This window comes from Sturnira hondurensis, unplaced genomic scaffold (genome assembly GCF_014824575.4).
Source record: "Sturnira hondurensis isolate 20B ecotype Veracruz unplaced genomic scaffold, ASM1482457v3 Scaffold0006213, whole genome shotgun sequence".
Lineage (NCBI taxonomy): Eukaryota > Metazoa > Chordata > Mammalia > Chiroptera > Phyllostomidae > Sturnira > Sturnira hondurensis.
The window spans coordinates 2,327,625-2,352,720 of record NW_028078844.1 but is presented as its reverse complement, the minus strand read 5'-3'; the positions used below and the strand labels follow the sequence as shown (position 1 = coordinate 2,352,720).

The window sequence follows — 25,096 nt, the reverse complement described above, 5'->3', positions numbered from 1 at the left end:
TTGGAACATAAGGAAAAAATAAACATTCAATCAGAACAAGAAGAAGAAAAACGAATTTTAAAAAGAGGAGAGTTTAAGAAGACTCTGGGACATCTCCAAAAATGCCAGCATCTAAATCATTGGTATACCAGAAGGAGAAGAGGAAGAACAAGAAATTGAAAACTTATTTGAAAAAATAATAAAAGAAAGCTTCCCTACCTTGGTGAAGAAAATAGACATACAAGTCGAGGAAGCACAGAGTCCCAAACAAGTTGGAACCAAAGAGGACCACACCAAGACACATCATAAATAAAATGCCAAAGGTTAAAGACAAACAGAAAATCTTAAAAGCAGCTAGAGAATAGCAGAGTTACTTACAAAGGAGTTTCCATAAGACTGTCAGCTGATTTCCCAAAAGAAACTTTGCAGGCTGGAAGGGATTGGCAAGAAGTATTCCAAGTGATGAAAAGAAAGGACCTACAACCTAGATTGTAGCAAAGCTACACATCCAGCAAAGCTGTCATTTAGAATGGAAGGGCAGATAAAGTGCTTCCCTGACAAGGTAAACTCAAAGGAGTTCATCATCACCAAGTCCTTATACGAAATGTTAGAGGGACTTGTCTAAGAAGATCAAAACTATGAATGTTAAAATGACAACAAACTCACAACTATCAACAACTGATTGTAAAAAGCAAAAACAAACAAAGCAAGCAATCAGAAGGGGAACAGAATCATAGAAATGGAGATCACTTGGAGGGTTATCAGCTGGGAGGAGGAAGGGGAAGAATGGGGGAAAAGGTACAGGGATTAAGAAGCATAAACGGTAGGTAGAAAATAGACAGGGGGAGGTTAAGAACAGTATGGGAAATGGAGAAGCCGAAGAACTTACATACATGACCCATGGACATGAACCAAGGGGGAAGATTGCTGGAGGAAAGGGGGTGCTGTATGGAGGAGGGCAAATGGGGAAAAATGGAAGTGTAATAGCATAATCAACAAAATATACTTAAAAATAAATTACTCAATCATTAACTTCCATGAAAAAATATTATGTATATGATTTCCTAGAGAACAATTTATATTTTGGCAAGCCTCTCTACTATGATCCCCAAGTGTTTGGTTTTTTTTGGTTGTTGTTGTTCTTGTTGTTTCTTAGGGGAACTGTGATACAATAGAAGCTTTTACTCAAAAGAGATTAATATCTGAAAATATTTGGCAATACTTGCTCTAAATTGCTCTATTCTCCCACATGACATAAAGCCAGCAAGAGAACTACTTCTCTGGGTAAAGTCTTCCAAGCTGTGTTCTTCACAGCTTAGATTCTATCCGAATGCTTCCATCCAAGATGTAGCCGGCATACACAAGAGTGCATACCTGGGCTGACTTAAAGGTCTTCTTTTAAAGGTCTTTTCCTGTGGCACTGGCAAATGGATGTGCTATCCCCTGGCTGAGAAACGAGTTCCATTCCATCACGTATTTCAGGTTTGCTGGACTGGCGCTCAGCATATTTCTGAAATGTGTTTTGAAAGCAAGGAAAAGATTAGTCCACACTTCATTCCACAGATTCCTTCCCACTTACGCTGTCATTTCTAGTTGCTGCATACCAAAGGTCTGGTTTGCACTGGTTATTCCAGTCCTAAAGTTACATTTTAACTCTAGTTGTTATAGTTACTAGTGTGATATTTCATCATCTAACAAGGAACCCTGATCCAGTTTGACGTGTTGGTAGGATGCCTTTACAAAAAGGATGTCCAGCCAAGTGTCTTTGAAACTGCAGTGCCGCCTGGCATTTATTCTCCCTTGTTAAGGTATAATTAAGTTTATTGAATATTCCAATCAGATGATAAGCATCTCAAAACAAAGTTGGTGGTCTCACATATCCCTCCTTTTAGGCCTGTAGTCACACACATTTTGTAAATGGTGACACCCTGTGAAATGTTCCTCCACTTTGGCCACTGACGAATATTCCTATAAATTGGATATTTCAGCTCAGTGGTTTCATGTATATTTAGCTGTTCACTCCTGGTCCAGGGCCAAACCCAACAAAATACTGACATGAGTACATGAGCGGAATTAATACTGTAGAGAGGGAACCTCCTACCAGCCCAGCAGAGGGAACGGAACTCATCTCAGGGAAAGGTTGCTGCTAGTAAATGGTATAATTTATCATTTAAATTTTCCTATGAAAGGTTAGTGTCCACAAGCATCTGAGGAAATTTACTTTTTTATCTGCCCATAAAAAATAAGTTTAGGTTAAACACAAGGACATACTTTCTTATTTATTTTCTTCCTAGTAACTACCTTTCACAAGGCCTTTCACAGGTAGTTACTCAAAGAACCAATCCTTAGATTCCCAATAAACATTTGTACAGTACATCATTATTTAGCCTTAAGGTGTTAGAACAACTATAAATATTTTTCATTTGTTTGTATTACGTAACAAGTTAAATATCTGTTTTCCATCCTGAACTGTGATAGGAAATGTATGAATCTTTTTTTTTCCAATTTTTTTATTTAATTATTTTTCAAGTACAGTTTTCTGTCTATTACTCCCATCCCATCCCACCCCCCATCCTCCCCCCTCCCTCCAGGAAATGTATGAATCTTAAGGAGCAGGGAGAACAGAGGTAGACATTTTGAGCAGAAACAGTCGTTAACGACCTATCATCTAACCATCTAATTTTTCAGATGAGGAATTCCATAAGGCATTTAATCAAAGACAGCACTGGTGAGGTAGCAAGAGCTGTTTGTCTACTTTCGTAAGGCTCTAAGTATTGTTTTTGTAATACTGAATGAAGACAAAAATATGTTGGCTACAAGGGACTTAGCACCACTCCTACTTTCCCCAGGCTGGTGCCTCAGCCTGACCAGAGTCCCACCGCCTGCCTCTCTGACGCCCCCCAAGCGAGGCACTCAGGCTGGGCACGTAGGTTGAGGACCAGCAACCCCGCAGGAAGGGCACGTTGCACTGACCTGCAGTACTCTGTAATAATAGCAGTAAAGCCTGTGCGGCTGTAGCAAGTCCCTAGCAGTTAACTGCCCTTCTTTTGCAATCTTCTCGGCTTCTTCATCGTTTTCCTGAAAGGTTTAAAAAGAATCAGTGAATGACAATTACTCTTGTGACCCATAAAGCTAAAGGTGAATGTGAGACAAGAGCAACGTGGGGTTGAATATGAACAGCATGGGACAGATGGAACATAATGAAAATATAACTGAAGAACAAGGCTATGGAAATAGACAAGGTAGTCTCCTCGACATCTGTTACATGGCAATGCTCATGCATGTTTGCCCCTTATTCCACAGGCCCATAACAGCCTCCACCCACCCCACCACCCCACGAAGTGCAACAACCTACACGCAGCCTCTGTTGTGCCTATCTTGGTACTTTCCTAGATACCCAGGAAGCTTGGGGCTCATCTGCTTCCGCATTCTAACCTTCTCTATTTGATATTATAATGCAAGCCAGAAGAGGAAGAATCAATTTTCGGGTCATAACATCTCTTAAAAGCTCTATTTAAATATGCATTCAGAGACCCAAATCGGTTACAAAATGTTACCGATGGGAGACTATATTGTTGTCACAATAAAAATTCAGTCATTAGTACCCACAAGTTGTTCCTTCAGTTCCAGGAATAGTCGACACTCCTAATTATATTTTGGGAAAATGGCTAATATTCCACGATGCTGCCCATAGGACAAGCCACTTGTAAGCAGCTCTGACTCTTTATAAAGGGTCACAAAAATTATCCTGCCTCACTCACCCAATTATTTCCATAACCAAATATTACTTCTTAGAAACTCAGATACAGGATAAAATCTTATAATGGAAGGGTAAACTTTTATATTTTCATAATAAAACACAATAGCTTTTTTAAACTTTTCCTTTGAAAAAGAATTCTTATTTCATGGGAAAGCTGTGATTCTTGGGATGTTGTATGTAATGATTCATTATAAACTTGTATCTCTCTAACTAGAGAAAAGAAGAGCAATGTGCTGACTTAGCGCATAAAACACCTCAACACTGGTCTTTTCAATCTAGAAAAGTGTTTGGAATGTTTTGGAGGATTTAGAGTGTTTTTGCTCGTGTGTGTATACATACAAATAGTGATTCCTTTAGGAAAAAAATCTATATTCTACATAACGCTGGTCTTCAAATCTAAAAATCCTAAAACATGTTGATAAAGGGTATACAAAATGATACTGATATCAGTTCTTTAGCTATTTCAAGGGAATAAAAATTTCAAAAATGATTTCTTTTGACTAAATATGTCAAATTAAATTGTGTTGTGATGGAATTCGTGTAATTACTACTGGTGAATTTGTTAGTGCCTAAAGAAACTAAAATTCAGAAAGCCTACCTTGGCCCATTTAACTTTCTCTAGTAAATCAGTAAGATTTCTTTTAATTGGTACATAATGTTTCCAAGGCTTTAGTGCCATATAAAAATGCTCGTAATACGGTGAGTTCTGCTTCAGAACCAGACTGTCCCCCAGCATGAGGTACGGGTATCTGTACGCAGCCACGGTCCCATCCACATTCACTTGATACTTGTACTAAAAAATTAAAGCCAACATAAACAAAAATTTTAACAGTCATTTGCTTCACCTTTGCTTCTCATCAACACTGTGATACTAAGTATAACGGAATTAATTTCTACTTGCTAAATTTATTGTTTAACACTTTTACCTTTTATTTTATAACTCATATTTCCTCTTTGCATTAAAATTGTAAGCAGCCATTGACAGGTCAATGTTAAGAAATACAATGCATTTAAAGATAAGATCACAAATAATTTTAGAAAATAGGAAGACCTGTTTCAACCGTGACTATGCAATGGGGAATTCAGATTTCTGTAATAGGTAGGAAAACTATTTTCAAAGATTTTATATTTATTAAACCGAATATTGATAATAATTTTAAATTTTACTTATACATTATCTCTTTTTGTTCCTTATGTCCACAATAATACGAAAAAGGAAGGAAAGGAAGGCAGTATCTCAAAGTTCAGTTTTTAGAGTTGAGGGGACAGAAACCTGCAGAAGCTGAAAGACCAGTGGGATAGTGGTGACGCAGTACGTACTCCATTCACGTATAAACCAGTAAACTTTGGTTTCCATTTCAAAATCACTTTCCACGGCCCTTAAAGCTCATTCAATGATAATCATGTGAAGCAGGTGTTAGCGTTCTTCCTCCCCCCCTTTTCAACGAATGAGAAAGCTAGTGTTCAGAGAAATTTATAAACCTCTATTCTGTGAGTCCGAATCCCTTGTTCTTTTCATGATATCGCACTGAGATGAACAGGATTTACTTTGAAATTTAGTAATAAAATTTTTCTTCAATAATTGAAACCAAGGAGCTTCCTAGCCAGTCAGGTTTTGTCACATTGTTCACCCCTCTGACTCCTGGGAACCCGACGGCGAGGCTCCGGAGGGGGCCGCGCGTCTGTCTAGGTCTGTCTCGAGGGCAGAGGTGGTGGGGAGAGTTGAGGTGCCGCGGTTCGCGGTTCGCGGTTCATAGCAAAGGAAAGACCGGAGGCAGGACTTAACCTCAGTGCCGGCTCCTGTTTTACTACACGGAATTCATACTTTTTCAATTTACAAAAGGCATTTGAGATCATTTTATGGAAAGACATTTATATACCCAGTGTATTCAAAGCAAATACAAGAGAAATACAAAGAAATCCACCCAAACTCCAGGTTAATCCTTGTACTACATTTTGAGTATTCAATATAGTTCTGAGCTATTTGGGAGACAGAATCAACAACAATGAACCACAGTGAGTTTTGCAGTTCCCCACGCCTGATAAGTGTGTCAGCTCCCAAGACGAAGAAATTGGCCCAGGACCAGCTATTTACAAATTTATCACTTCATATCCACCCAGGGAGACTTAAACGCATACCTTAAAGAAATCAAAAAACCCTATCAATTTAGCTTTTCCAAGCTCCTTTTCTTTCTCTTGGAAAAAGAAATACCCTGTAATCCCTGCATCCAGCAGCTGTGGATTTTCTTTGGATAGCTGCACCAACTGGAGTCTCTCCTCTCGGCTGTCTCTGCCTCTGAAGAAGGCTTTCTCCGTTTTATTGATCCAGGAAGGCCCTAGAAGTTCGAGACCATAAAAAAATGGTTTTGAAACTTTTATATGGTACGTAGAACCGTCTTTAACTTATCATCGTCATTGAAGATGTTAAAGCTCTTTTGTCATTAATACATCTTCTAAAGTAAATGCTATTTCCAAAAATTATGGCATCAGCATGCTCTAATTTCATTCATTTTTCTATTAGGGAGAGTTCACTCAAATGTTGGAGTTTCTGTTGTAGAACATTAGAAAATATCCAAAATAATATTAGATACAGTTTAAAATGAAAAGAGACTCAGTGACTTGGCCTATTCACAGAGGCATTAGCTTCTTCCATCTTTTGTGCTTCATAATAAAAATGAACTAGGCTTTTGTTCTTAAACAGGGTGACAGAACAAACTACGTAACTAAGTAACACCCACACATCTTTAATCCTTAGGATGCTCAGAATTTTGAGCACATCACTTTGAATACAGGAAAAGCTTCTTCTAACATGCTCTTAAATGCAAATACACACACCCACACACACACACTGATTTATATTCCCTCTTTCTTGGTGGGAAAATATTCTGGAAGAAATAATGTAAATCTATTTTTATTATTCTACAGAAAGGTCACCAGTTAACACCTGTCCGTATTCTAAGAAATAAATCTCACAACATAGAAATTAGGAGGGATTACATTCTTTGCTATGCCAGAACACTTTTCAGAAATTAGTCATTATCAAAATAAAAAGTAGGTCCGTTTTCATTTCGCATTATCTTTAGATACTTTGTAAGGAGCCCACCAAACCGCAATACACAGAGAGAAGGCAGGGTTTCTTCTACTCAGGGAGCTCAGTTTAATACAATGTTTGTTGTGCCATAAACCAAAGGACCTCGAACAGGGAGAAAGGAACTCAGATTTTAAAGAACTGAGAGAGGCAAAAAAAAAGGAAAGGGGAGAATTTCTTACAAAGTGTTGGAGGTAGTAATATCTAAATTATGCTGCTATCATATTCTCTTAGATATGCATATAATTTATACTTTTCAAAATTCTCTCTCACTTCATCTAGCAATATGAAGGCACTGAAGTCATAATTAAGTCAAGTGACANCAAATCTCTGGCATTGAGAGATGTGTTTCCAATTGGCGGCGGACAGAAGGACCTTAAGATTTTAGTGTATCGTCCTTGGGAGGGGTCCCTGTTTTCTGCAGCAGTTTTTGGCATCCCTCGGTGGGCCAAGTATTGCCCCCCCCTCGGACCCTTTGTTCGGTAACAACAATTTTACCAAATATATATGTTCAAATTGTATTTACAAGCAACCAGTTATGGTGGATTTGGACATTACTACTCCAACGCATGTATCTTTACTTTTTGTAATAGAAGGGTCCTAAACAAACCTCTTTAGAGTTTAGGGTGCTGGGTTTTTTTCTTGGTTAGAAAATAAGAAAAGTGGTTATTTAAATATATGTAATATATATACTTTCCTTGACTAAACATCCCCTTCATTATTCTTTACCTCTAAGCTTTTTCTTAGATAATGAACTTGAATTTACCTGTATTTCCCTGAATAGAGAGGAGATCATTTGTAACACCCCTCATGGCTTCAAGTGTGGAGTGGGTGATGTCATACGTGGGAAGGATAATATCTCGTGAATCCTGAGAGCCACACCATGAAATGATAGGTAAAGGGCCAGGGGTTTCATTGACATTTCGATGTTCCAAGGGCCAATCACCAAGATTAATATAAAATTCTAAATCTGGAAGAAGAACCTAAATAAACAAAAATATAAACATCAGTGCTGGGAAGACCTCACTCAGTCTTTGGTACTAAATGCTTTCATTCTTCAGCTTTCTTAAATATTTCAGATAAAACTGAATGCTCGAAAGTAGCAGCAAAAGAGAGAAGCGTGCCTGTCAGTCATCAGCAGCGTCCGAAGTCAAAAATGAGGATGATACCTGGTCAATTCACTTAACCAGAAGTCAGCTAAACATTTTAAATGGTTCCATATGATAGAAGTGGAGGTTGTATGGACAAGTATAAACAAGTGGCTTCCTTTCTGGCAGCTGCCTAAGTGAGTATCTGCAAAGTTAGACTCAAGCCCTTGTCTTCCTTCTCTATCACACCTACCACGTCTACCTTTGATTCTGGAATCTGCCACTCCATTTCCATCTCCATGGTCAATACCAGTTCGGGCCTTTATCATTGCCTAGGCTGTAATAGCCTACTTATTACTAGGTGTTCTGATGCTAGATTCACCCCACTCTAATCTCCTCTCCATATTGCTGCCCATATTTCTAAAACCCAAGCTCATGTTACTATCAGGCTTAACAAAACCTTAAGCCTTTAGGACAAGGTCTAAACTCTCGGGCTAGAACTCAAGGCCCTACTATCTTGCTCCAGCTTACCCTTGACTCCATTTTCCATCTACTTATTGCCAGTAAACTTCAGGCTATTCTCTGAAAATGCTGCTATCCACTTTAATATGCAATTCTTTCCAGTTGGAATGTTCTTCTCCCATTTATTTACTTGGCACTCCCCTTTTTCATCCCAAACCCACATCTAACATTACCTCCTGTATGACCCACCTTCCTGTATGACCTACTTTTCTCTCAGACCTATCACGTTGTGGCAAAATTATTTGTTTGTATTCACATCCCACCTTCACTTTCAAATAACAAAAACAAGTCCTACTAGAGCGAGGGGCTCTGAGACCAGAGGTGAGTCTCATTTACCTCAGATTTCTTCCCAATCCCTAGGCAAAGAGCCTAGAACAAAAAGGAAGGGCAAGGGATGTGTCTATTCACACTATTGCTTCCCTGATATCATTTATATGCTCATTAGTAAACTCCACATCAGTAGTTCTGACTATAGAGCAGGGTTTCTCAAACTCGGCACTATTGACATTTTGTTGTGTGTAATTCTTTGCTGTGGAGGGATATTCTGTGTATCGTAGGATGTTTAGCAGTATCCCTGGCTTCTCCCCACTAGATGCTACTAGCAATCCCTCAGTGGTAACAACCAAAAACATCTCTAGACATTGTCCAATGTTTTCTGAGAGACAAAATTATCCCTAGTTGAAAACCACATGCGTACGGGATACAAGGATACAGGACGGGGTGGATGGGTGGCAGCCCAGGAAGAAAGCATTACCTTTAGGGTCAGGTGCCCAGAACAGCTCATACTGCAGGCTGGCCAGGGTTGGGGGTGGGGCAACTATTTAAAATCGGAAATGTCTGCACCCAGACATTCAGTATGCTTGGGAATTTGTACAGACTCTATCAGCAAAGTTGGCTTTTAGTTTAGAAAACTACCTTGATGGTTTTTCTGGGTAAGACATAAAAATTGCCCATCTTCACCCCTAACTCTGTATGGCCAGGAAGAAAGAAGAACAAAATTCATTTTGAATTACTCTGCTTAAGAGTTTTGCAAATGGAGAAAGAAGGGCTGACTAGAAGAATGAGGAGGAATGTGGCCGGGGGTCTGATTAACACAGTGATCTATTTTTAAATGTTAGGGGGGTTGTATATTGATTTTACTATGTACTGGTACAAAATAACTTTTCTCTGTTACTCCAACCTTCAACCTTCTGTACACAGTGTCTTTTAGAGGTGCTTATAGTAAAACAAGAAAGATGTGTTCAAAAATCAAGTCATTTTGAGGTGACAAGAAGAAAACAGATGCAGAAAGTAAAATCGAAATGGAAGGAAAGTTCAGCAGAAATGGAAAACCTTTGGAAGTGACCTTGAGGTTGTAAATATCTGGGAGTGCACAGAAGCCTTGGGAGTGCCCTGTGTCCTGCTTATCTGGGATAAAGGCTGAAGCCACTTAATGTAGATATTAAAGGAAAGGGAGATGCGTGAAAGTGGAGAACTTACGGACACCGAGGAGGCAGGCCTCTTACACGCACATTTCCAAGCCTGGAATCCATTTCCATCCTTTGCCATTATTCTCCTACGCATTTAAATGTTACAACTAAATAATTAAATCATATTGTTTTTAAAATCAGTGAATTCACTCTCATACCTTTCTTGCCAGTGATAGCAAAATCTCATCCGAGAACATTTTGAAGTCTGTGTATTTCCCTAAAGGTCTCCGGTAGATGTGGTTATTGAGAATCGTGTAATGAACAATGGCACCCCTCTCTTCCCCAAACCTTTTAGGAACTTCACTTAGCATCTGCTGGAGATTAATGGTGGGGAAAGAAGCAAAATCTTTTGCAATCTGTGGTTCTTTGGCTGGACAAGAAAGAGTTTTCTGCCAGGCCTGAGGATCCTCTTCTGGACATTCACAGTACTCGTGGTATACCGGTCCTAGGGAAGGCAAAACACACACAATGCCACACTGTACTAACCAGCACAAGGCAGGGAGTTGTCTCTGCCCCTGATGTGAACACGGGATGAATTCTAAGATTATCCAGACAGGGAAAATCTGCCCTAAATACATCAGTGGCAAGAGTAGCTACATCAGAATCCTGTGCTTCTATTTTCTGTCTCTCTTTCATACCCTCTAGACAACCTAGTATATAGAACATGCTCTCCCAATATAACCTATTCTTGGTAAATTAGCTGATAACTTTATTTCTAGTGAGTTATAAATGGCTGATGAACATAATGTAACTTACCTTATAGAAAGAATGAAGAGTACTGGACATTAGGACTATATAATGGCTAAATATCCGAGATCTTTTCCTTAGCATTTAAATCTCTTTCAATTACACAGTTTCCTTTCCCTTGAAATCTCCCTTAGGAGATACATATACCATGTGCACTTTGTTACATATGACTTCAAGGTCGCCACGACCCAATCTGAAAGGCATGGGATCCACACAGGTGGCTGGCTCTGGATTACGTAGTAATCACTTACCTTTCAAAATATAGGGAGACTGGGCTACATGTTCAGCACCATAAAGGACGTCTATGTTCAGCCCCTCGTGGACAGTTTCATACATCCTGTACCTCATCAAAAATGTTCCATCATTCCTGTCCAAGGGTTTAGAGACATGAATCCGGACTACCTCTTTAGGTGAAAGAGATTTGATTACTACTTTGAATTGTGTCTGACCTGTAAGAAAAAAATATGTAGATTACTAGTTCACACTTACTTTGTTGTAACAATTAGTGGAATGCTATCTCTACACAGAAGTTACTTATTTTTCTAGTGTCAATGGTAAACAAATATCATTTTAGTGTGGAAGATCCTTGAGGCCAAAAGCTATTCTGGTTTATGTCTTCAAACTAAGGATCTGACTCAACATTGATTCACTAGTCATTCAATATAAGTTTATTGAATGAACAAAATTAATTCATAAAAAGGCAAGGACAACAATTACCTTTTTGCTTATTTGATCTTTTCTCTTTTAGAGCGGGTTGAAAGCCCTAGAAGTTAAAAATCTGTGAATTTTAGAATAACAGAGCTCTAAAAACAATCCAACTTTCTCCTTGTAAGACATACACAAGATTTCCTTGAAAATCATTTTAACATCAAATAGCCCTCATTTCTGAAAAAATTTTCCTTTAACCCAAATTTCAAGTCATACATCCAAGCCCATTTCCTTAAGCAGAGAGAGGTTACAGCTAGTTAGCAGAGCATGCACAAATATACATGTGCTCACACACTCACACACCTTTGTAACCACTGGAGTTTACTTCTCTAAGTGTGTTTGAAATGAACACACTCGGGTTGAAACGAAACAGTTATACAGATGATCTACATTTCTTTTACTCCAAAATTCTGTCAGTTTTCTGTTCCAGGGTGAATAACATCGACTTAGAAACTTTCCCTTCTTTTCTGGCACGGAACAGCTGAGATAGGTAAGCTTTGGAACACTGTTGTGAACAGTGCATGTTACTGTGGCCCGGGCATAAATGTTGAGGCCTGGCTCCCGAGACTGCAAAGGATATTTGTGCACTCAGTGCAGATCTGATCCTTAGGAGCTTTAAGAATAAAGATTAGTTAATGCCCTAACCACAATTAATCACTTTTCAAAAAGTATTGAGTCCTCTGAAATCCACAGCCTAACAAACAATAAGTTGTGATCAAAGTACTCTTTTACCTCATAGCCCTCATATTATGAAATTAAGCATATTTAATATAGGGCTGGGAAAAAGTAGATGTATAGCTGTTTGTAATACATAATACAATAATGAATAAACAAACAATAATATAAGAATAAACTCTGTGTTTCCCATACTTGCAGCTGTAAATCAACTTTTGCTCACTTCTATATGTATTTTTGAAATTATTGAAAAAGTCTGTATCTCTTATTTTTAGTTCCTAAGTGTAGTGAGTAAAATGTGTACTTTCTTTTGGTGTTCAAAGGTTTTATTTTTTCTCATAGGTCAGGAGAAATGTTTCTCACGCTCTTCAATTTTATAACAGTAACATAGTATCTGACATCTTGCTACTGAATAATCAAGTACCAAACATACATTTTGGGATATTTGAAACAAATGTGACAAAATTATTAAAGAGATCTGCTGAAATAAATTACCTATAATAAATAGATAAATATAGGGGGTGGTTGTAAAAAAAGATAATAATGTAATATGAAATTATTTTAAATGTAGGCCAGTTACCTGAAATGCTTAATGAAACGCATAAATTATTGATTTATGTTATTTCCCACCTGGTTCCAGAAAAGCAATGAGGTGTAGCAGAGCGGAAAACAGAAAGGCAGAGTCTGGGGACCAGACAGTCATCTCCGTCATTCCCTCTCAGGCTAGAAACAGTACAAAAAAGTTTTCATGTCTTCTGATCAGAGAGTTCTGCTCTCCATACATTTATAATTTTCATGAACAAAACAAATATAAGACAATCATTGTAATGACTGATTTTTTGGAAGGAGCTGGATTTACAGAAGAAAACTAGCTCCAAACGCTTCATTATTTTTACATTGAAGGTTTTGGACTAGATCTCTATGGTCTCTTCCAGTTATAACTTTTTTTTTACTGTGAAATAGCATTTAAAAGGTATATTGCAAAATAAATGTATAAAAATATGGCCATTGGAAATACATATTTTAAATGGATATTTTTGTAGTAATCTTTCATGGCTGTGTCATTGTTGGCATGAAATTAATCTTAGAATCAATGCAAAATAATACTGATCCGTACTTAAATGTAAATAAGCAATTCTAAACTCATAAAAGAGAAAATGAGAACAATGCAATTGCAAATTTCTTCAAAATGAAGTAATGCAAGTTCTCAGTTGCCCTGGGGGCTAATATAATGGAAGAGATTGAAGCTCAGCTTGAGTTTTTCTACTCCACAAATTGAAAGCTAGGTGAATGAGAATGCAGTGATTATGAAGACAAAAGGAGGCTGGCAATAGTAAAGTCTTATTACATCATTAGAAGCAGAAAATTTGAAGGTTTTTGATTTGGAAAGAAATCAAAAACATTGTTTAAAAATTTCACTTAGCACTTATGTGCCAGTCTATAAGCTTTAATTTTTTACATATATTTTGTGTCCTACAAGAACTTGTAAGGTAGGGCCCTGGCTGAGGAGCTCAGTTGGTTAGAACATTGTCTACATACCACGGTTGTGGGTCTACATACCACAGATGCGGGTTCAATATCCCTGTCAGGGCACACACAATAATCAACAAATGAATGCATGTGTAAGTGAAACAACAAGTTGATGTTTGTCTCTCTCTAAAAAAAAACAACTTGTAAGATAGGTGTTGTCACCCCCATTTTACAGGTCAGGAAACCAACTCTCCCTTGAAGAAGTTAAGTCACTCATCACATACATAAGGTCACCTACATTAAGAGTAGCTGAACTAACTTTGTATGCTACTACTTTACTGAATTTATCAGTTCCAGTAGTTTCTTGGTGGGATCTTTGGGGCTCTCCATGTACAGGATCATGTCATCTACAAACAATGACAGTGTCACTTCTTCCTTCCCAATTTAGATGCCTTTTATTTCTTCTTCTTGTCTGATTGTTGTGGCTAGGACTTCCAATACTCTGTTGAATAAGACCGGTGAAAGTTGACATTCTTGTCTTATTCCTGATCTTAAAGGGAAGGCTTATAGTTTTTGCCTATTGAGTATGATGCTAGCAGTGGGTTTGTCATATACAGCCTCTATTATGTTTAGGTAGGTTCCCTTTAATCCCATTTTGTTGAGAGTTTTTATCATAAACAGGTGCTAGATTTTATCCAGAAATCCAGTGCATTTTACATGCCAATAACAAACTAACAGAAAGGAAAATTAAGAAAACAATCCCATTCACAACTGCTACACAAGAATCAAATACCTAGGAATAAACCTAACCAAGGGTGTAAAAGACTTGTACTTGGAAAATTATAAGACACTGAAGAAAGAAACTGAAGAAGATACAAATAAGTGGAAACAGAGACTGTGTTCATGAATAGAAAGAATTAACATCTTTAAAATGTCCATGCTACCCAAAGCAATCTATAGATTCAATGCAATTCTTATCAAGATTCCAATGATGTATTTCACAGAAGTAGAACAAATATTTCAAAAATTTACATGGAACCACAGAAGGCCTTGCATAGCAACAGTGATCCTGACAAAGAAGAACAAAGGTGAAGGAATCACACTACCTAATATCAAAAAATACTATAAGGCCACAGCAATCAAAACAGCATGGTACGGCCATAAAAACAGACACATAGATCAATGGAACAGAATAGAAGAGTCCAGAAATAAACCCACATTTTATAGTCAATTAATATTCAAGAGAGGAAGCAAACACATACAGTGGGCTAAAGATAGTTTATTCAATAAATGGTGTTGGAAAAATTGGACAGATACATGCAGAAAAATGAAACCAGACCACCTTTTTACACCACACACAAAAATAAATTAAAAATGGGTCAAAGACTTAAACATTAGACCCTAAACCATAAAAATCATAAAGAAAACAGGCACCAAAATTTCAGACATTGCTCATAGCAAAATTCTATTGGATATATCTCCCCAGGAAAGGGAAACAAAAGAAAAAGTAAACAAAAGGGATGACATCAAACTAAAAAGTTTCTGCACTGCAAAGGAAATCATCAACAAAGTAAAAAGACAACCCACAGAATGGGAGAAAATATTCTCTGATACATGTGATAAGGAGTTAATATACAAAATTTATGAAGAACTTACAAAACTCAACACCAAAAAAAAAAAAAGAACCAAACTAAAAAAATGGGCAAAGGACCTGAATAGATATTTATCCAAAGAGGACCTATAGATGACCAATACACATATGAAAAGATGCTTAATGTCACTAATCATCAGAGAAATGTAAATTAAAACCACGATGAGATATCACCTCACACCTGTCAGAATGGCTATTATCAATAAGTCAACAAACAGTAAGTGCTGGTGAGGATAGGGAGAAAGGAGAACCCTTTTGCACTGTTGGTGAAAATGCAGATTGGTGCAGCCAGTGTGGAAAGCAGTGTGGAAACACCTCAAAAAATTAAAAATTGACCTGCCTTGTGACCCCGTGATCCCACTTCTGGGACTATATCTGAAGGAACCCAAAACAGAAATTCAAAAGAAGATAAGCACCCCTATGTTGTTTACAGCATTATTTACAATCACCAAGATATGGAAGCAGCCCAGGTGGCCATCAGTAGATGGGTGGATAAAACACTATGGGACATTTACACAGTGGAATACTACTCAGCTGAAAAAAGAGAAAATTTTACCCTTTACCACAGTATGAATGGACCTGGAGAACATTATGCTTAGTGAAATAAGCCAGTCTGAGAAAGAGAAATACCATATGATTCTACTCATGTGTGGGATCTAATGAAGAAATTGAATTAACAATAAAAATGGGGACAGACTCATAGATGGAGAGCAGGATGACACATAGGTGGGGAGGTGAGGGGTGGAGGGATTGAACAAAAAGGGAAAAGGACTCATGGACCTGGACAACAGTGTGGTGATTGCCTGGGGGGAAGGGGTATACTGGGATTAAATGATAGTGGAAAAAATACAATAAAGATTAAGTTTTTTTTAAAAAGGGTAGCTGAGCTAATATTTGAACATTTGAACACCAGTGAATCCTCTTTCAAAGCCCATCCTGAATCTGCTTGGCACATCGTGTAATGTTAGCATGCAGGTTGGCAGAATTCAAAGTTGGAGGAATAACCTCTGGCACTCTCTGTTGAGTGGAGTTATTGTCTCCCGCTCCATTACTTAGGAACTTTATTAAGGCTTTCTGCAGCTGCCACCAAAGTGTCAACCACACAGGACTAAGGGAAAGAGTCCCAGAGGGCCAACTGGTTTTGCCTTGAGGCTAAATGGAACCCTCCAAAAATGCCTGCCTACCTGCTGACCATGCATGACCATTGTATTACTGGTGATCTGATGAAAGAGAAAGAACACTGAACTAGGTAGTCCACAGTTGGCAATGACATTTAATAGCTATGGGGCCACGGGCAAGGCATTTAAGCTTCACTGAGCCTCAGTTTCTTATGTGTAAAGTGAAAACAATAAGATCTGTCCTTCCTACATTACAAGATAATTTAGGAGAACAAATTAAATAAAGCAAGTTTAAAAAGAAAAGTACACAACCAGAAGGTAAGACTATTTTATGAAAATATCATTACTTACTGATGAAGGTGGGAGAGGAATGAGTAAAAAATGAACACAGCTGATCTTTGAACAACCTGAGTTTGAATTGCTTGGGGCTATATATGTGGATTTTTTCAATTAATAGGCAATTGGCCCTCCATTTTCCTGGGTGTTATATCTGGAATTCAAACAGCCACAGATTGAAAACAGTATTTCGGTCCATGGTTGGGAATTTTGGCTGCAGAAGGTTGACTTGATGCACAATGTGCCATTTCATATACGGAGCTTAGGCATCTGTGAATTGGGGTATCTGTAGGAGTCATGGAACTAATCACCTTGGGATATGGAGAAACACTGTAGTTAAGTATTGGGGGAACTCAAAATTTATACATGGATCTTCTATTGTGCCAGAATTAGCACCCCTAACCCCCATGTTGTTCAAGGGTCAAAGTGTATTTGTATCATACCATCTTGACATATTCCGACCACCCTCCTTATACCCCTTCTTTCTTTCCTTCTACCATTATTTACTGAACATCTCTACCAAGCACTGTACCAGATGATGGGAATATAAAAATATCAACAGGTTCTGTCTACATTCGTTGTAGAAGGAAATATTCAACTTAAGTCAGAGGTTAGCAAAAATATAGTTTTTTCTCCATCCAAGACCATAGGTCCCCTAATTTCTGTCTGTGGACTCCAGTTTTAGATCCCCTGATTTAGACCATCTAAATTCACAACATGTTTGCTTTCTACGTACCTGGAGATACTCAACATAATAATGGTATTCAGACCCTATATTAACTGAGAGTGATAATTACAGTAATAAGGGAATCTTGGTAAGTCATGTAAGGCAATCCACAACTTAGGAAAAGTTTGCCTCTTTCCAATTAGCTCTTGGAGAAGGAAAAATTTCAGAATTTACAAATGAATGATGGTGACAGAAGATGTAAGGAATTGGTTGGGTTTGTTTTTCAGAACTATAGGACAGCCTTTTGAATGGAAAGTAGAAATCAGATGACCTGAAATGAAACACGTAGAGTCTAAGGGAATGAGAGTGAGGTTGTCTATAAAGACTTGGTGAAAGTCTTTTTCTTTTTTCTTAAAATCTTTTTCTTGGATAAATTTTCTTGGGAAGAAAGACGAGTAAAAAACACTTTCTTACTCTCTTGCTATAAGCACTGATGACACTAATGTATTACTGATAACAGAAATAGTTTCTTTCCTGTTTATTCCATTCTTAATCTAATATAAGCACTATTAAATAATCTTTTTTAAGGTACTTCACAATTTTTTAAAAATTGTAAAAAACACATAACATAAATTTAACCATCTTAATCATTTTAACTATACAGTTCAGTAGTGTTTTAAGCATATGCACACTTTTGTGCAACAAATTTCTACACCTTTTTCATTTTACAAAATTGAAATTATATACCCCTTTAACAACTTCCCATTTTCCTCTTCCATCAGCTTTTTGGTAAAACATAACTTTTAATGGCTGTCAAATATTCCATCACATGGATGTATTATGCTTTATTTAGCAATAACATTATGGTTGGTTATTTAGACTTACTGTAATACACAATTATAATGCTGCAAGAATATCCTTGTACATGAAGATCTTTGACTACATTCTGATCATTATCTCAGGACAGATAACTAGAAATCAGCTTACCAGATTAAAGGGCAAAGACATTTTTTTAAAAATGACATTTACAAATAAGATTTTCCTAACTGTTGAGACTCACTTTTTTTGTACACTTAGGCTTGTATATATTTAAAACTCTTGCTACATTTGGACAATTATACTTTCCAGAAACACCTGACCAATTTGTGTTCCATTAGCAGAGAATGAAGGTCACTGTCTGAGAGTAATTCATTGTTTCCTTAGCAGCTTTGAATATTACTACTTTAAAAAAAAACTGCAGATATTTTTAGAATAAAAAATGAAATTGTATTTTGATTTATTGTATTTCATTAACAGTAAGATTGTCAGTATTTCATTTTAGATCATGTACTTTTCTTTTTTCATGTATAAATTAAACTTTTTACTTTCACATCTTCTTTTCTTTCTAAAGTCCCCCCATTATAACATTAGAAAACTACTTTTAACTTCCAGCCAAGATGGAGGGGTAGGTAGGTACACTGTGCCTCTTTGCACAACCAAAAGAAGGGCAATAATAAATTCAAGAACAAGAAACAACCAGAACTCCAAGAAAATCAAACTGTACAGAAGTCCAACAACCAAGGAGTTAAAGAAGAAACATTCATCCAGATCGGTAGGGGGGGGGTGGAGATGGACAGCTGGGCAGAGAGGACCCACAGGAAGGTGGCAGCTGGAGGACCAAGAGAGGCAGTGGCTGGCAGGGTGAGTGGTCCCACATTCATGTGCAGATAAATGGGTAGGAACAACTGGGGAGCGAGACAGACCACGCAACATAGGGTTTCAGTGCAGGGAAATAAAGCCTCAAAGACTCGGACTGAAAAAAATCTGTGGGGATTGAGGTGGTGGGAGAAACTCCCAGCCTCAAGGGAGAATTCATTGGAGAGATCCACAGAGTCCTAGAACACACACAAACCCACCCACCCAGGAATCAGCACCAGGAGGGCCCAGTCTGCTTCTGGGTAGGCAGGGAGGTGACTGAAAGGGGGCAGAGAGCTAAAGAAGTGGCATTGTTCTCTCTCGGACCTCTCACCCACATACAGTGCCACAATGCAGAGAGGTGAGTAGCCCCACCCTGGTGAATACCTAAGGCTTCTCCCCTTACTATGTAACAGGCCCACAGAGGCAACAAAACAAAACAAAACAAAACAAGAAACACAACATTGGCCCAAATGAAAAAACATATCCAATCTCCAGAAAGAGCAGAACTAAGAAATGAAGAGCTAGTTAACCTATCAGAGGCACAGTTCAAAATACTGGTGATGCTCACAGATGCTCACAGAGATGGTTAGGTATGTTCAAAATAGAAGAAAAAGTGAAGGCTATGAAAAGTGAAATGAAGGAAAATGTACAGGAACCAACAGTGAAGGGGAGGAAACTGGGACTCAAATCAACAGTTTGGAGTAGAAGGAAGAAATAAACATTCAACCAGAACAGCATGAAGAAACAAGAATTTAAAAAAAAAAATGAGGAGAGGCTTAGGAACTTCTGGGACAACTTTAAATGTTCCAACATCCAGGACTTCTGCCAAGATGGAGGCATAGGTGGAAACACTGTGCCTTCTCCCACAACCAAGTTTAAAGACAACAAAGTTTTAGTAAACAAAAACGCAGCCAAAACACAGAAAATTGAACTATATAGAAGTCCGACAACAACCCACCCTTCAACCAGACTGGTAAGAGGGGCAGAGCCAGCAGTGGAGAAGGGTCAGGGAGGAAAGATCCCCTGACCCAGGAGCATAGGCAGCCGTGGATGGATCCCAGGTGTGGGGTGGCAACCATTGGACCCAGTGAGAGCACAAGGCGGCAGGCTGACCGCGGTCACACATTTGTGTGCAGATAAACTAGTGAAGGAGCAAGCAGTGAGACAGACTGCACAGGCCCCAGTGGCAGGAGGCAGCAGAGGGGACCGCCATTGCCCCTCATTGACCCCGCCCCCATATACAGAGTCACAACCCAGCCACTGGGTCACCCCACCCTGGTGAACACCTAGGGCTCCACTCCTCATACTTAACAGGTACAAACAGACCAAAATATGGCTCAAGAACTGAAAGCCCCAGAGCCTATAATTCTAAGTGACCAAGAGACAGCCAACCTATCAGATGCACAGTTCAAAACACTGGTGATCAGGATGCTCACAGAACTGGTTGATTTTAGTCACAAATTAGAGTAACATATGAAGGCTAAACTAATTGAAATGAAGGGAAATGCACAGGAAACCAATAGTGACTAAAAGGAAACTGGGACTCAAATCAAGGGAGTGGACCAGAAGGAAGGGAAAAATGACTACACAGAAAAAAATGGAGAAACAAGAATTCAAAAAAATGAGGAGAGGCTTAGGAACCTCCAGGACATCTTTAAAGTTTCCAACATCTGAATTATAGGGGTACCAGAAGGGGAAGAGGAACAGCCACGAGTGGAAAACTTATTTGAACAAACAATAAAGGAGAATGTCCCCAGTCTGGCAAAGGCAATAGACTTCCAGGAAGTCCAGGAAGCTCAGAGAGTCTCAAAGAAGTTGGACCCAAGAGGGAAAACACCAAGGCACATCATCATTACATTAGCCAAGATTAAAATGAAGGAGAGAATTCTAGAAGCAGCAAGAGATAAGGGGACAGTCACCTACAAAGGAGTTCCCATCAGACTGTCAGCTGATTTCTCAAAAGAAACCTTACAGTCAAGAAGGGGCTGGAAGGAAGTATTCCAAGTCATGAAATCCAAAGACCTACATCCAAGATTGCTCTACCTAGCAAAGCTTTCATTTAGAATGGGAGGGCAGATAAAGTGCTTCCCAGTAAGGTAAAGCTAAAGGAGTTCATCATCACCAAGCCATTATTATATGGAATGTTAAAGGGACTTATCTAAGAAAAAGAAGATAAAAACTATGAACAGTAAAATGAGAACAAACTCAACGATCAACAACCAAACATTAAAAAGAAAAAGAAAAACAAACTAAGCAAACAACTAGAACAGGAATGGAATCACAGAAATGGAGATTGCATAAAGAGTTATCGGTGGGGAAGGGAAGAGGGGCATGGGGAAAACAGTACAGGGAATAATAAGCATAAATGGTAGGTAGAAAATAGACAGAGGGAGGTTAGTAATAGTACAGGACATGTAGAAGCCCAAGAACTTACAGGTATGACCCACGGACATGAACTAAGGGGCAGGGAATGTGGGTGTGCAGGACAGAGGGGAATAAAGGGGGGGGGGCGATGAACAACTGTAATAGCATAATCAATAAAATATATTAAAAAATAAAACTACCTTTAGAAAATAAACTATAAAGAAGAAAATACACCCCATAGTGAAAGACTTTCAATCTGGGTTTAAGAATCTTTTTTCCCGATTCTTAGGGCCCTGGAAAGTCTTTCTAAAACTAAAATAAGTAGTCATAATTTTTTACTTAGCAGTGGAAGAGGAGGCACTGGGTAATTCTGATTGATTCTTTGTTGCTAAAATAGTGTGCCAGCTGGCTGGACATAAATTAGACATAAATTAGCAAAACTTGACTGGCAACAACTTGAAACCAGCAGGACAAGTTTTAAGAAGTTGCAAAGGTAAGATTTAAAAAAAACCGTGGAAAGACAACTGGGCAGAGGGATTCTGGACATTCTACTGAGTTTCANGGCCCTGGAAAGTCTTTCTAAAACTAAAATAAGTAGTCATAATTTTTTACTTAGCAGTGGAAGAGGAGGCACTGGGTAATTCTGATTGATTCTTTGTTGCTAAAATAGTGTGCCAGCTGGCTGGACATAAATTAGACATAAATTAGCAAAACTTGACTGGCAACAACTTGAAACCAGCAGGACAAGTTTTAAGAAGTTGCAAAGGTAAGATTTTAAAAAAACCGTGGAAAGACAACTGGGCAGAGGGATTCTGGACATTCTACTGAGTTTCGCTAATTCCTTCAAAATGCTTTCAAGAACTCAAAACTTTAAGAAAACGAAATTCTAGCATGCAAAAACTGCTTTCCTTCTGCCTACGGCGCTGACATTTCCTTTGTGTAGGAAATAGCTGTTTCAAACCCAGCAGGCGCCAGCAGTGTGCCCCAACAGGATTCTTGTTCTTGAAGACTGAGTACGTGAAGGCACTCCCTGCCTGCTGGAACAGTTCAGAGCCAGAGGTGGAGAGACCATGTGTGACGTGAATCACTCTGCGTTCATTAACACCCTGGGTGCCACGCTTTAGGAACATCGGTCTCTGCAAGTCCCCAGAGGAAGGGCCCTCACAGTTCATTCAAACACTCATTCATACATTCATGCATTTTGCTGCAACTACTGCCGGCCCTCTTTATATCGAGAAGAAGGGAAGAGCAGTGACAGGACCGAAGAAGGGCTACGGAACACTCCAGGGGAGGAGCACCAAGCAGGCAGCCGGCGGCATCTTGGGAGGCGCGGCCCCGGTGGGGGCGCGCGGCCGGGGCGCAGGGGAGCGGGCAGCGGGACTAGGGAGGCCGGCGGCTGAACGCTACCTGGGGGCGAGCGAGTGAAGTTTTGGCCTTCCGAGTTGACGGCCTGCAGGTAGAAATAGCGGACGGGCAGAACGACGCCGGCCTGTAGCCCGGGGCCCCACACCAGGCTCCGCGGAGCGCTGACTTGCGGCTCGAGAGCCCCCGCGGCCACAAGCACAACGTGGTGCAGCAACAGCAGCAGGTCCCGCGGGAAGCGGCCCATGGTCTCCGGGCCGCTGTGGTCCAGCACCGCAGGGGTCAGAAGGGGTGGGCAGCTCCTCGGGAGGGGGCGGGGGCACACCCTGGGGCGGGCCTGAGCTCGGCTGTCCGTCGATCCGCCTCCCTTTCTAGGCCGCTAGGCAGGGGCACAGGGTAATCGTTGGCCTGGCGCGCTGCTTGGGGGCGACCCACCGGTTCCCTCCTTCTCCCACCTGAGGACCCCACCGAGAACCGGAATCGTAGGCCTAGCAAAGAGAAACCAAGAATGAGAGCCACACCGTTGATCGCCAAGGCCTTGGCAGGCCTGGCCTCCACCTCCGGTTTCTTGAATTTGTCAACTGCTTATAGGAAACAGTTTTTTCTTTTTTAAATTTATTTTTATTTTTAATTATATTTTATTGATTATGCTATTACCGTTGTCCCAGTTTTTTCCCCTTTGCCGCCCTTTACCCAGCAACCCCCATTCCCTCTGGCAATCCTTGCACCATTCATTGTTCATGTTCATGGGTCGTGCATTTAAGTTTCTTGGCTAATTTCTTGGCTACTACTTCATTTCCTATATCGTACTTTAAAAGAGGCAAACTCGGTAGTGACTTCCTTGGGATGAAAGAACCCAGCACCGAAGAACTTTAATACAATTTAGGGAAATACCTTTAGACAGGAATTTCACTGGTTGTTCACAGTGTTCTCTGTACTTTGGAAAGATTTTTGGGAACTCATAGTACAGAAGGTAAACTGCAGGCTAAAGTGTGACATTACTTGGTATTAATTTCATTGCTAAATTTTACTTTGTAGGGGTGTCTGCACGTTGAAAGCTTCCTTCTGCTCTAGCTATCGCTTAAAAAAATTATTTGGAGCACTTTGTTTACATTCTTCTAAAATCAAATTTTAAAAAGTTTCCAGATAAATAATCTGAGGGTTAGCTGGTACTGGATAGTAAAATGTGGCCTAATAAATTATATAACAGTTGTGGCAACACCCAGTTGTTTTGAAAACACATCAAAGAAGACATAATTGTCTCTGAACACTCCTTTAGCAACACTCAATCTGTTCCAACCTGTTTCCTGTCTCATCTTAATCCATATCTTACAAAACGTATCTCTTTAGATCAACAAATGCCTGACCAGATTCCTTATCATAAATCAAATTTAATTTACTTAACAAACATTAATTCAATGTTTACTATGTTTTAGACATTATACTTTGACATTAAAGTATAGTGTCTACTATAGTGTCTACTATAGTACTATACTATAGTGTATACTATGCACTCTTATACACGATAGTACAGTGTATAGTATATTGTATACTTTGACATTAACGTATAGTGTCTCCTGTGGTTTAGTGGACAAGAAAGAGAGGCAGTGTACACAGTAATAAGTGCTAAAATATGGGTGTCAGGAATTGTGTGGAGTCTGGGATTTTATCCTACTTACAAGCTAACACATTAGTCTTTGTTTCATGGATGCCATCAAAAGACACCGACTCCTGGGCCAGAGACAGAAAACTTCATTAGTCGCTGCACAGGCAGTAGCCAGAGCTTCATGCTGGTTTGTGTTGGATCCCCATGATCCCCGTTATGGGTTGAAATGTGTTCCTCCACAATTCATATGTTGAAGCACCAAACCCAGACCTCAGAATCTGACTGTATTTGAAGATAGGGCTCTAAAGAGATGATTAAGTTTAAAAAGCCACTGGGGCAGGCAGTAATCCAATCTAACTGGTGTCCTTGTGAGAATAAGAAATGTGGGCACACATAGAGACACTGGGATAGTCTGAGCACAGAAGAAAAACCATGTGAGGATGCAGTGAGAAGGCAGCTGTCTGCAATCCAAGGAGAGATGCCTCAGAAGAAACCAAACCTGAATGTTGGGAACTGTGCTGCCTGGTTTCAGAAGCTGTAACCTGCCGTGGCTAAGGCTGAGTGAGCAAACTTCGGATGAGAAGCCACTAAAGAGACAAAGCTTATCTCCCTGGCAGAAACGCTGCTTCTGCTCCTTTTTTCATAACTGGCCTCCAATGCTTAATCAGTCAGCCAATGACAGGTAAGATTCCCCAAGGGGGAATGACCTAAGATAGGCATGATCATGGGGAGACCCCCAAGGAAGGACTTAGGGGGCTATGAGTAAGGGGGTGATGGACCCTTGTCCCTCAGCTTTGACATAGCCTGAG

The 25,096-nt window shown here is 39.4% G+C and overlaps 1 protein-coding gene across 1 annotated transcript; it reads right to left on the bottom strand.

Annotated features, from left to right (window-relative positions):
- Positions 1-1,117: 1,117 nt before the first annotated feature.
- On the bottom strand, positions 1,118-22,999 carry POGLUT3 (protein O-glucosyltransferase 3). The gene is made up of 8 exons (XM_037047702.1): positions 22,727-22,999; positions 10,905-11,102; positions 10,065-10,351; positions 7,594-7,810; positions 5,879-6,075; positions 4,338-4,532; positions 2,953-3,057; positions 1,118-1,489 (listed from the first exon to the last, which is right to left on the bottom strand). The coding sequence occupies exons 1-8, from the start codon at positions 22,926-22,928 to the stop codon at positions 1,364-1,366; spliced, it is 1,527 nt and encodes a 508-aa protein (XP_036903597.1). The 5' UTR covers positions 22,929-22,999; the 3' UTR covers positions 1,118-1,363.
- Between the last annotated feature and the right edge of the window lie 2,097 nt (positions 23,000-25,096).

Bases quoted from the DNA above. Each gene is read 5' to 3' on its own strand.
- POGLUT3 (XM_037047702.1), bottom strand. From the start codon at position 22,928: ATGGGCCGCTTCCCGCGGGACCTGCTGCTGTTGCTGCACCACGTTGTG. The intron at 11,103-22,726 runs GTAGCGTTCAGC...TTTTTCTTACAG, and splicing joins CTTCACTCGCTCGCCCCCAG to GTCAGACACAATTCAAAGTA. The intron at 6,076-7,593 runs GTAAATTCAAGT...TCGAACTTCTAG, and splicing joins CTCTATTCAGGGAAATACAG to GGCCTTCCTGGATCAATAAA.